The 13177-nt window shown below is 40.0% G+C and overlaps 1 protein-coding gene across 4 annotated transcripts in view; it reads left to right on the plus strand.

Moving 5' to 3' along the window:
• LOC101842987 (CREB binding protein) overlaps nt 1–13177 on the plus strand; it is a 126802-nt gene that overhangs the window by 91908 nt on the left and 21717 nt on the right. For all 4 annotated transcript variants that reach the window (XM_040748159.1, XM_040748160.1, XM_040748161.1 and 1 more), the window contains 6 exons: nt 243–656; nt 2173–2352; nt 3265–3454; nt 7045–7163; nt 7857–8096; nt 8465–8553. In XM_040748159.1, the coding sequence (XP_040604093.1) occupies nt 243–656; nt 2173–2352; nt 3265–3454; nt 7045–7163; nt 7857–8096; nt 8465–8553 (1232 nt within the window). The remainder of the gene's footprint in view (nt 1–242; nt 657–2172; nt 2353–3264; nt 3455–7044; nt 7164–7856; nt 8097–8464; nt 8554–13177) is intronic.

Genomic DNA, 13177 nt, shown 5'->3' on the forward strand with positions numbered 1-13177 from the left:
AAACAGGAAGTCAATAAGCTAAGTAAACAGGTGTCTAAGCCAGATATTATAGCAGTTTAGTGTGAGTGAACTTTTACATGGTACAGTGTATAGTATAAATGTTTATACTCTGTGAATTTGTGTAAATGGAGCATCCCTATGAAACTAGCAGAAGTAATTAAAGTATGATTAAAATTTTTTCAAGTCTTTTAAGTTTTCAACTGAGTAAAGTAGTTTTAACATGCTTTGTCTGTTTCTTTTAGGGCCAGGTGCCTGGTGGTGCTCTTCCTAACCCACTGAACATGCTGGCACCCCAGGCCAGCCAGTTGCCCTGCCCACCAGTGACACAATCACCATTGCACCCGACTCCACCTCCTGCTTCCACAGCTGCTGGCATGCCTTCTCTCCAACATCCAACACCACCTGGGATGACACCTCCCCAGCCAGCAGCTCCCACTCAACCATCCACTCCTGTGTCATCTGGGCAGACCCCTACCCCAACTCCTGGCTCAGTGCCCAGTGCTGCCCAAACACAGAGTACCCCTACAGTCCAGGCAGCAGCACAGGCCCAGGTGACTCCTCAGCCTCAAACCCCAGTGCAGCCACCATCTGTGGCTACCCCCCAGTCATCACAGCAGCAGCCAACACCTGTGCACACTCAGCCTCCTGGCACACCGGTGAGCCTTTTAGTCTGTCACTATCAAGCCAAACTCTTAAGGATGCCTTCCCATAAGAATGTTCTGTCAGGCACTTGGGACAGAGAGGTAGCCAAATCTTTGTGAGCATAAGGCTAGTCAGAGCTACAAAGTAAGACCCTGTCTTTTAAAAAAAAAAAAAAAAGAAGGAGGAGTAGGAAGAGGGAGGGACAGAGACAGAGAGACCAGAACTCTTGTCAAGATGCTGTAGCATTTTGCTCTAATGCCAAAATGTGTGGGGGTGTCCCTGATGGAACTGCAAGGAGTTGTGATTTGTTCCTACGATGGCCCTAAAGGCATGGCTTATTACAAACCCTTAGTTGAAGTAGTTTACAGAAATTAATAGTCATTGATGCATCACAGCATGGATAGAACTATTATACTGTATGTGCAACAGTTATTTTCCCTATTTTCTAAATTAATATTGTCCAGGTTTTAATAGCTTTTGTGCCTAGTTTTGTAGGTTTGGTAAAATGTTATGTTCCAAACTACAGGTCCGCCAACCTGGAGAATCAGCCTTCTTTCAGATAGGAAACTTTTCTTATAATGAAACAGCAGAGCGAGAGTTATACCTTCTGTGGCTCTAAACAGTCCATTCCTCTCTGTAGGTGGCATTGGAAGGATGGGAGATGTGTCCTTTATCATCCCAGGCCTACTGGCCATTGCCTACCCAAATGCCTTTCTAGAAATACAGAAACTTTAGTATTGTTTTCCTAAGTCTAACCTATAGATCCCCTCCTCCCAGATTTGCATTAATTCCATTCTTAGATACTCAGGATATTTGTAATATGACAGAATCAAAGTACCAAAGATAACATTATTATTTTGCCTTCTCATACTTACTCTGACTGCATTTTATCTCTAAATAAAGTAATGTTTCCTGTTTTCAAATCAGGGCCCTGCAAACACTAGGCTAGCACTCTGCCACTGACTGCATACTATACTCTCAAAAAAGATTTCAATCTTTTTATCTCCTTTATTTGTTTATGTAATACTTCATTGGATAAAGTCTGTTACATGGCCGTGGAGTGTTTGTTCACTCTACCACCATCACTGTTCTGTGTTAACACAGGCTCGTTGGATATTCTGCTTTACATAGGTCATTATTTCCCAGCCTCTTCATAACTACTTGGGTGTTTATAGTTTGCCTTTCTCAATAAGCCTGAATGCCAATGAAGGGAAGTAATGGTAAAACAATCCAGTAGAAAGCCAAGAGAAAATAATTTTATGTTAGAATTTAGAAAACTTTTTCTAGCTCTGCATCCCCTAAAACTTGTCTGTCTGTCTGTCTATCTATTTTTGGTGTGGGGTAAATTAAGTTTCTGGAAGTGACTTCCTCTAGAGCTCCTTCTGGGAGCTTCTGTCCTTTAGTGTTTCTACTAGGTGCTTCGGTTGTATAGAGAAATACTAAACAGAAGACTGGGATTGGGAGGGCAGGAACAGAAGGTCATTGATGTTACCTGCTTTACAGCGATGAATGATTATGATTTTTTTGCAGCTTTCTCAGGCAGCAGCCAGCATTGATAATAGGGTCCCCACTCCCTCCTCTGTGACCAGTGCTGAAACCAGTTCCCAGCAGCCAGGACCTGATGTGCCCATGCTGGAAATGAAGACAGAAGTCCAGACAGATGATGCTGAGCCTGATCCTGGTGAATCCAAGGGGGAACCTCGGTCTGAGGTAGATGTTCTTCCCCTAGGCGACAGTACATGGCTTGTGTGTGATAGCTTTACCTACGCATCCTAAGGACCTATCATGATATTTTGGATGTTCATTTTAAATGTTTGAATTTTCTATAAATCTTTTTTGTTGATATTCTTCATTGATTTCTAGTTCTACAGAAGGGGTGATATAGTCATTTACTACTAGCTTACGACAGAAATTGAAATCGGGCCAAGAGCTGAATCCAGCCTGTAAATTTGTGTTGTCGTTTGGCCTGCTCTGCCTGTTATTTTAAAAATCAGAAAGTTGCAAATCAAACCTTAGATACCTGATTTCTCTCAAAAGATGAGCAACCTTGTGACCAGTGCACTTAAACTCCTTTAATGACTGCCAGTGTCTCACCTAATGTGGGATGTTGTGTCCCTCAGGTAGGACACTTTCTTCCCAAGTAGTCCCAAGTCTCAAATCACACTCTTTATCTCAGAGCATGTTGTTTTCATCTTTGTTTCAGTTTTCTAAGATACATTTACTTCCAAAGTAGATGCATCAATATTTTATTGAGCCATGTAAACATACTTTTACACTGAAAAAGTTTTTTTCTTTTTTAAAGATTTATTTATTGTGTATACAACATTCCATGTACGCCTGCACACCAGAAGAGGGCACTAGATGGCTGTGAGCCACCATGTGGTTGCTGGGAATTGAACTGAGGACCTCTGGAAGAGCAATCAGTCCTCTCTTAACCTCTGAGCCATCTCTCCAGCTCCGAAAAAGTTTTTAATTAGAACTGTGATTGCAACCGTTACGTGTAACAGGCTTGCTAAGTGTTCGTTTAGCAAGCCTGTGTGTGCAAAGAGACCTAAGAGTAAAGCTGGACCAGGTTGCAGTGATCTGACATTTACTGTCTTCTGTGACTCTGTTTTTCTCAAGATGATGGAAGAGGATTTACAAGGATCTTCCCAAGTAAAAGAAGAAACAGACTCATCAGAGCAGAAGTCTGAACCAATGGAGGCAGAAGAAAAGAAACCCGAAGTAAAAGTGGAAGCTAAAGAGGAAGAAGAGAACAGTGCTAATGGCACAGCCTCACAGTCAACATCCCCTTCCCAACCACGCAAAAAAAGTAGGTCACCTTTTCTGTAACTTAGGGACTATATCGTGCTTCCTCACCAAAGACTGAAAGCTAAGGCAGGAAAATGATTACAAATTCCCCTTTATGTTCCTTGCTTGTCATTTTCTAAGTTTTACTTCTGAGAATGGAGCCAGCAGAGGCTGGAGAGGTTCAGTATGTAAGGAAGAGTTTGCTGGGCAAACGTGAGGACCTGAGTTCAGATCCTGTCACTTGTGAAAAGGGCTGGGTATGGCTGTCCTTGTGTATCTGTAACTCAAGCACTGTAAGAGGCAGAGACAGAAAGCAGGAGCTTGCCAGCCACCAGCCTAATTACAGGTTCAGTGCAAGACTTCTTAAAGGAATAAGGCAGAATACCAGTTGTCCTCCTGGCCACCATGAATGTGTGCAGAGGTGTGCATACAACGCACACACTCAAGGACCATGTGCGTTGTCTTGTGAGATGAGATTCTGTAGACAAGATAGGCAGAGTTGAAAAGCCTCTATAATCTTAGCTTGCTAAGAAATGTAGGTTCTGCAGAGACAGGTATAAAGAACTGATGAACAAAAATGTTCTCATTTGAAGCAAATGATCACTATCAGCATGTTTGTGCTATCAGCACATATGTGTGGGAATTAGAGATTTCTGCTAATGGAGAGGAGTAAGGGGCTATAGCTGCTGTGACTTGGCATAGAGTGGGACTATGAAGCTTCAGATGTGTGAGGTTAGCTCAGGACAAGTAAAAATTGGGTGTGCTCCATTTAAGATTTGTCCATGGTAAGAAGCAATAGGGTGTTGGAAGATTGTCAACTGATCCTTGCTTAACATGGTGACCTGGACCTTGGAAGTTAACAGCATCAGGTGACAGGCACATTTGAGAAAGAGTGCAGAGAATGTTGGCGACTGAGGCAGCAAAGATCCACAGGGAAAAAGCTTCTCTTATAATTGAGGGTTTTTGATTATGTGGACTAAATCTCCCAAGTTAGGAAGTAGAGCACGTCCTGTCAAGTAGGCCTTTTCTGTGAAAGGCTAGATAGTTAGTATTTCAATCTTCATACATCATAAGGTCTCTGTTAAAACTAATCACCTCAAAGGCAGCAGCAGATGATGTACAAATAAATGAATATAGCTGTGTGTCAATAAAAGTTTATTTTGAGACTAAAACTTGAATTTTATTTACTTTTCATATGTCATGAAATATACTCTTCCTGGTCACTAAAAAAGGCAAAGAGCATTTGGAGACCTTGACTCAGAAAGTAGGAATTTTGATCATAATTTATCACTCCCCTATCTATTGGAATGAAAAAGCTTTTGATGAATTTTTTTTTTTTAATGAGACAGGGTTTCTCTATTGTTTTGGAGGCTATTGGTCCAGCCCGGCCTCGAACTCACAGAGATCCACCTGCCTCCCGAGTGCTGGGATTAAAGACGTGCGCCACCACCGCCCGGCAAAATGTTTTCTTATAAAGAATTATTTAAGGGGTTATGGAGATTGCACATGCAGCAGGCGTGGGGACTAGAGTTCAGCATTCCCAGAGCCCACACAAGCTATGCTTGCTTGCTTGCTTGTTCTAGTGCTCAGGAAATAGAAGAGACAAGGGGGTTTCTGGAACAAGCTAGCTAGCTAGACTAGCCATTCCTACAAGCTCTGAGTTAACTTAAGAGACCCTGACTTGATGAATAAGGTAAAGAACAATCAAGAAAGACTTAACAATAATCAGCTTTGGGCCTCCACATGCACACACATAAACACACACAACACCTGAAACATTACAAATGAAACACCATATTTCTCTAGGATCCCAGATATAGTTTGGCATTGTGGCACTTGAGGAGACTGATGGTGGAATAATTACTTCAAAGCCAACCTGGAACCTGGGCTATGTAGTCAATTCTAGCCTATGCATTATGAGTCCCTGTCTCAGAAGATAAAAAAACAAAACGGAAAAACAACCAGATGCACCTTTGTAACTGTTTTATAAACAGAAGAACTAAGCAGAAATAAAGCAAGAATGTTCATTTATTTACAAGGCTTCTAGGAATGTATGCTTGAGTGGGCCTTTGTGTTGCTGATTCCTGGAGATTTTATAATAGGGAGTCTTCTCTGCTCATCTAGACCTTGAGCCAGTACTTCAAGGGCCAGAGCAGCCAGGTGTCCTGCAGAAAATGCAGCATCTGTCACAAGGTCCTCAGGAGACCTGATGGTTCCCTGCTCTGAAGGGGATAAATTATGGGGGAACCCTGGTGCATCAGTCGACATACCTAAAGTGAGGATGTTAAAGTTGAATTTCTGTGTTAACCTTTCACATGAAAAAATAATCAGGTAAAATTCCAGAATTTGACAAGTTAGACCCCCTAACAGAGGTGACAACAGATATAGATGCCATGGTCCAACTCACTGTGCTTGTTTGGCATGGCCTGGCTTGCAGCTGAACTGTCTCTTTGTCTCTCTCTCAGCTGATCTTAAACTCTCTCTCTCTCTCTCTCTCTCTCTCTGTCTCTCTCTGTCTCTCTCTGTCTCTCTCTCTCTGTCTCCCTCTCTCCCTCTCCCTCTCCCTCTCCCTCTCCCTCCCTCCCTCTCTCTCTCTCTCTCTCTCTCTCTCACACACACACACAAACCCTGTACACCCAAGCAAATATTAGAATTAAAAGCATTCAACACCATGGCCTACAAAATATAAAAAATAAATAAATAAAATAAAAACAGTCCTGTCTGAGAACCTAAGCCCCTGCACACCATAAAAACAATCTGAGCCAGCGTTGGTGGTGCATGCCTTTAATCCCAGCACTTGGGAGGCAAAGGCAGGCGGATCTCTATGAGTTCAAGGCCAGCCTGGTCTACAAAGCGAGTTCCAGGACAGCCTCCAAAACAATACAGAGAAATCCTGTCCTATCTTGAAGATATTTGACAGCCATTTTATTTATTATTTACTTTTATTTTTTTATTTTTGGCTGGCTGGCTACTTCCTTTGTGACAGGGTCTCACTCCATAGCCCAAGCTGGCCTGGAAATCAAAGCAGTCAGTCCTCTTGCCTCACTCTCCTGAGCACTGGAATTAAGGGCACAGTGGCCAAAGCAGAATAGGTAGTAGGAATTGTGATGGCTGAGAGGTGAGAGATGTGGGCACTGACAAATGTTGGAGAAATACTGGAACTTTTAGAATCTACTGTTTTTGAGTTAGTTATTTTTTTTTACATTTGTATATTAGGGTGCAGTAGATAAAGGTTTATTTCAAGTGAGTTGAATTTAACTAAGCCAGCAATAGAAAAGCATCATCAGAGAAAAGGCCTCTGCATTGAAATGGCTTTATTTACTTCCCAGTTTGATTAGGGAAGCAAAATTGGATATTAACTTTGTTTTCTGTTCCAGCAATATTTGAAGATTGGAAGTTTTTGTTGAAAAAAACCTCCATGGTCTGAAGCCACTTTACTATGTTCAGAAACCCCAACTTACACCTCACTCTAGTTCAAGGATTCTTATTGTGAATGTCGAAAAGAATTGTGGCTGGGAAGTAGAAGCCACTGGACTTGTAGTTTGGATGTGATGATAGATGTGTCTGGGCACCCATTATGTACTTTCTCTTCCTGATGTTCTCTCCTTCTAGTCTTTAAACCTGAGGAGCTGCGCCAGGCACTTATGCCAACTCTAGAAGCACTCTACAAACAGGACCCAGAGTCTTTACCTTTTCGGCAACCCGTAGATCCCCAGCTCCTAGGAATCCCAGTAAGTTAATATGAAAGATGGGTTAGAACTTATGGTATCTGTTGTTTTATCTCTTAAAATTGGTTAATACCTTGCTTTGAGGATTCCCCCTAATATAAAAATTGTATCTGTCAGCAGTTATTGGTGGAACAGAAGCATTTGTTTGCATTCAAGCCCACTTCCTTTAGCACAGAGCCTCTTTATATTTATAAGTTTATCTAAAAGGATTGGCTTTAAAAATTAAAATGCTAATTATGATATACATAATCAATCCCTATTTGATATCCCTGGGATACTTGGAAAGGCCATGTCTTTTGAGTTTGGTGTGTGTGTTAATCATTAAATTACATTTTGTTATATAAACCAAAGGGAATCTGCAGAAGTATACAGTAAATAAATATTCCAGAGCAAAGGAAGGTGTTAAGACAAGGATTGTACATCTGATCATAGCCTGGGTGTGTTATTTATTTCCTGAATTTATTCAGTAAATTAAAGTCCTCATTTTCATGAAAATTATTTTTCTTTACTTTGCCTTTGCAGTAATTTAATACTTTGTACATATCAGTTGCCAATATTAAATGAGTCAAATCAGAGGAATTTTTGGGATTATTTTCTTTTTACTTCCATTTCTTATTCTTGGGAACACAATGCCTGATCCTTTTATTGTTAAACTTTGGGGGATTCACTCACATAGTTGACTTTTTTTATTTTTAGGATTATTTTGATATTGTGAAGAATCCTATGGACCTTTCTACTATCAAACGGAAGCTGGATACAGGGCAGTACCAAGAACCCTGGCAGTATGTGGATGATGTCTGGCTTATGTTCAACAATGCTTGGCTATATAATCGAAAGACATCCCGGGTGTATAAATTTTGTAGTAAACTTGCAGAAGTCTTTGAGCAAGAAATTGACCCTGTTATGCAGTCTCTCGGATATTGCTGTGGACGAAAGGTATATTTTTCTGGTTAATCTGGCCAAAGTTGTGTTACACTAAGATGCTCAGGAGCTCTAGGGTAATGTGTAGTCTTTGTAACATTTGACTTCCTGACATGATGTCATGGTTAAAGTCAGAGGTACTCACTGGCTGGCCTTTATCATTTTCCCATGATCATTGTGTCTGTCTGAAATACCAGAAGCCAAAGGTATTCCAGTTCTGTGATATAAGTCCAAAAGTGTCTTGAAATAGCTATAAACATTTTTAGAATTTTACCTTGTGTTCTAGTTAGTAACATAACAGCTCGGTGTGACTCCATAGCGTGCTAGAATACTTGATGGTGCTAATGGAATGTATGTTTAGTATTTTCTCCTTGTTTTTGCAGTATGAGTTTTCCCCACAGACTTTATGCTGTTATGGGAAGCAGCTGTGTACAATTCCTCGTGATGCAGCCTACTACAGCTATCAGAATAGGTAAGCATCATGCAGGTGCCTGTATTCCAGAGCAAAGGAAGGTGTTAAGACAAGGGTTGTGCATCTGATCATAGCCTGGGTGTGTTATTTATTTCCTGAATTCCTATTAAAGGTACCACAATTTCTGTGCTTCTTGGTAGATCAGGAAGCTCCTTGGTCTCCTGATTTTAAAACATAACATTTGCTGAACATGGTGGCACAGACCTTTAATCCCAGCACTTGAAGACAGAGGCAGGCAGGTCTATAAGTTTGAGGCCAGCCTGGTCTACAAGATGAGTTCCAGGACAGCCAGAGTTATGTAGAGAGAGAGAGACTCTGTCTCAAAACAAAACGACAATAACAAAAAGAAGCAGCAGCGTATATTTATAGTAAAAAGTCATATTACCCTGAGGTGAGGCTGTAGCTCAATAGTAATTACCTGAAATATAACACAGTAGCCAAGAGGCCAAAGTTGAGACTACCTTGGAAAAGCCTGAATGACTTTTAAGATATTCAGAAAATAGAAAGTTTCACTTTATTCTACAGAAAATGCATGCCTACATTATTTCTGGTAGACTTGAGAGGTTTTGTTTGTTTTGTTTTTTAAAAAAGAGTACAAGGTTACTCTTGCTAATACTGCAACGAGAGGGCTGTTGTTCGCCTGTGAATTCAAGAATGGCTCTCCTGAGGCTGGTGGGAGCACATCAAGGCCCTGCTCTTAGTTTTTATTTGTTTTAAAGGATCTTTTGTTTGTGATACTATTGTCTTTGATAGTGGTAGGCCTACCTGGAAAATAGTTGCTATCCTTTCTTTTTGAGTGTGAAGCTGGTTAGACTAGAATAGGTCTCCTTACACAGAAGAACAGCGAGATAATAATACACACATAATTTCTGCAGTTCGAGGCTTGTTTTGAAAATTAAGTTCCTAAATATTCACCTGTTTTTTTGCTAGGATGAAGTAAAGTTAAATTCTTCTTTTTCCGTTGTGTTATGAGACCTTGAAGCTGTGGCTTACACTGAAGTCAGTGTAGGTGAGCCAGCAGCAAGAGCCTTGGTGTGACCAACACGGAGCTGGTCTCAGTCTTAGGCCTTTGGTGCTTTGGACAGTCATACTTTTTCTTATTTGGGCCATAATAAAGTCAACGGAGCTGTCAACTTGTTCAGGGATATATTCACACACATAGGCCTGACAAATTTGGAATTTTGAAATTTTCTGGGTTTTTTTTTTTTTGGAGTTATACTTGTAATTTTAAAAGAAAATGTAACTGTCTTCATAGTAGCTCTTATGCAAATGCTACTTTTTTTTTTCCATAAAAAGAACTTGATTGCTGACAAGATGGCATTTATTGTCAAACTTGGTAACCAGAGTTTGATTCCTGGACCTGCATGATAAAAGACTACTGACTCCCTCAAGTTGCCATCTGATCTCCACATGCACATATGTGCACACAAAAATTTTAAAAATTTTAAAACATCAAAAAGGAAGACTCCTAAGCTATTTGTGATCAGTCTGCTGTTCTTCAGCCTGGCTTAGGGTCATCTCTAATAGAAGTGCAGCCTGAACAACCTGTTCTGCTGAAAATAACATCATAATTTAATTTCTGTCTAAACACTCCTCTTCTTAAATAGAAGGGATTTGTGAGGGCGGGGGTTGCCAAGGTGTTTTGTTTTGTGATCTGTGATGTTTGTTGCTGTGGATAGAATCCAGGACATTGCTCATGCTTGTCACGCACAGCTTCTCAGTAGAAACATTGTAAGACAAAATTGAAGGGATACCATAACTCCTCATTGTGCGATCCTCTCACAGTGACTATGTATTATGCAGGAATTGTCCCCTCCATTTATTCTTTTAGCCCTTTGACTCCTGTAGCACATCTTCATTGTGTATCAAACTTAACTTTGCCCAACCACAATAGGATCTTTCCTAACAGGCTCTTATCCTGACTTCAATGGAATAATGCACAGGAATGTGCTTTGAATACCATTTGATCTATATAAAGTTGTAAGTTTGTTTATTTGGCTGGTTGATTTTGGTTCGTTTTGGTATGGTTTTTGGTTGGTTGTTTGGTTGGTTTTTATTGTTGTTGTTGTTGTTGATGAGACAGGGTCTCAGTATGGCGCAACTGGCCTCAAACTTGATCTGCTTGCCTCAGCCTCCTGAGTGCTAGGATTACAGGTGGAGACCACAGCACCTGACTTCTAGAGTTGCAAGAGTGTATGGATTAATATTAATTATGCCTTTGAAACTACTGTGCCTGATACTCTTGTAGCTAACAGTTTTGGTCATGAAGGAAAATATGATACTGCCCAATGTCTCTAAGTGTTTAGGCATTTGCATTGTCTCACTGTTCCTGGGTGCTTAGGAACTCTGCTTGCAATGGCTTACACATATCGGGGCCCATCCACTGAGAGTAATTAAAGGTAAATTGAACTGGTAGATCAGGGAAGTTCAGTAATAGAGGACAAACACCAGGCCTATTCTGGAAGTCCTGAAATGCCCAATTTTATTTTTGTGTAGAACACTTTTACTAAGCAAAAATGATTTTTCTTAAATGAAAATGAAAGTATAGGAGTTGTATCCTATGACCGATAAATTCAGAAGCTTTTGTACCCTCTGTGTTCCTAGAAAAGCACATGAATTGATTAATACCCTGTAATTCTAAAAAACCAGTGTCTTCCCTACAAATTCAAATTCAAACCAAATTCAACAATGAACATTTGGTTGCTCGTCTTTTTTTTTTTTTTCAAATTGACTGTGAACACTATTGTGTTTCAATAAGTAGTTTTCACTTGTGCTAAAGTTTTAGGCACTTAAATCAGTAAAACATTCTCCAGGCCATTTAAACAAGTGAAATTCTTAATGCTTATGCTAGTGTGTATTTCCGTTTTCACTTGTTTCTACACTTTTAAAATTTAAAAGTGACTCACTTTGAGGAAACTGTTACAGCTTTTCCAGTAATTATCTGAAGCTCATGTAGAAATTATCTATGGATACCTCAGTTTGCAAATACTGAAAGAGTACTTAAAACAATCTGCATTTGAAATGATCATACATTTAACTACCCTCACAGCTAAATCATATAGTTACATGTACTAACTTAGCAACCCAGATTTACACAATCTTAGGATTACATGAAGTATTTCTCCTTCTCAGTTGCATATTCATCACACTACTTCTTCACACAGGATAAAATGTTATCCAGGCTGTTAATGGTGAAGAGGTGAACTTCTGAACCTTTATTTTTAGGGGAGAATCAAGTGTAGACTTTGTCTACACCATATCTGTTATCCAGGACTGGACATGTTCCATCACTGTCTCCATCTCAGTGAAGGCTGATGAAGTGAGGTCATGGGCCCTGCCCTCTCACCTTTTTAACGAACAGGCTCCATTATTTGCAACTTTCTCTGCCAATGCTTTGGGACAGACACCAGAGTCTTAACACTATCCTTCAAATTTTGTGTCCCTGAGATTCTCAGAAGTGGAAATTGGTCACATACAGAGAGTTTAGGTTTCCTCAGCCACTCCCAGGCTGCCTGTCGGTCATCAGTACTTATTTCTGCATTAGTTCCTGCCACTGGAAACAATTGGTTCATGTTCTTGTGTCCTGCATGTTGTGAGGCTTTACTGACTTAGTGAAAATGCTGAGTTTTTCCAAGTTCTTGTGATTGTGGTAGTTTCATTTAAAATTGGGTAGCACTTCTTGCTGGCCCACAGTAGTAGGTTCTTAGCTGGAGGATATGTCTGCTTGTGCCATGTCCTGCTGTAGATGGAAGATTTCTTTCTTTCTTTCTTTCTTTCTTTCTTTCTTTCTTTCTTTCTTTTTTTTTTTTTTTTTTTTTGGTCTCTATAAGAATAATTTACAAAATAGTGAATGACAAGGACATTACTGCGGTTCATTCAAAACTGTTTCTAGTCAATTTTTAATCTTGTCCTGGCAAGAAACTATTATCTACAGTGAATTTGCCCTGTTCATCAATATAATGTGAAAAATTAGATAACCTGGAAATGTTATGAATGCTTTGAATGAAGTTGGATGCTTTAAATTAGCTGCATGTGTCTAGTGAAGTCTGTGGAAAAAAATGCTCAATGTTTTAATGAAGATAAAACTGGGACTTGTGGGGGCCTTTCCTTATGCCTCATGTCTCATTCTGTAGCAGAGAGAGAGAGAGAGAGAGAGAGAGAGAGAGAGAGAGAGAGAGAGAGAGAGAGAGAGAGAGAGAGAGAGAGAGAGAGAGACTGCACTGGGGGTTCAGCTCGTGCCCCAAGTCTCATCAGTGTCCCTAATACTAATCCTTCTTGGTATCTTGTAGATGTAGTTATGAGCACTAAACCGCATTTATTGTACTGCTGCTGCTAGCTAATGCTCATCTTTTTGCCTGTGTAATTTATCTCCATTCAGCTTGTTTATTTTATAGTATTTTTGTGTGCTCATCTTGTTTTATGCAGAATCCGCCTTTTTGTTAACTTCTCATTCTTGTCCTTTCCAAACATTTAATAGTCTTTATTTTAATTGTTGTCACTTAATAGCATGAGCCCAGGCTCTCTATTATTATCACACAAGAAATTGGGATGATGAATAATTTTTCAAATGCAGATTGTGCTACTTAAAGATTAACTCTCTAAATTTGCTTAACTTGGGTTGATA

This window comes from Mesocricetus auratus, unplaced genomic scaffold, assembly GCF_017639785.1.
Source record: "Mesocricetus auratus isolate SY011 unplaced genomic scaffold, BCM_Maur_2.0 Super-Scaffold_100007, whole genome shotgun sequence".
Classification (NCBI taxonomy): domain Eukaryota; kingdom Metazoa; phylum Chordata; class Mammalia; order Rodentia; family Cricetidae; genus Mesocricetus; species Mesocricetus auratus.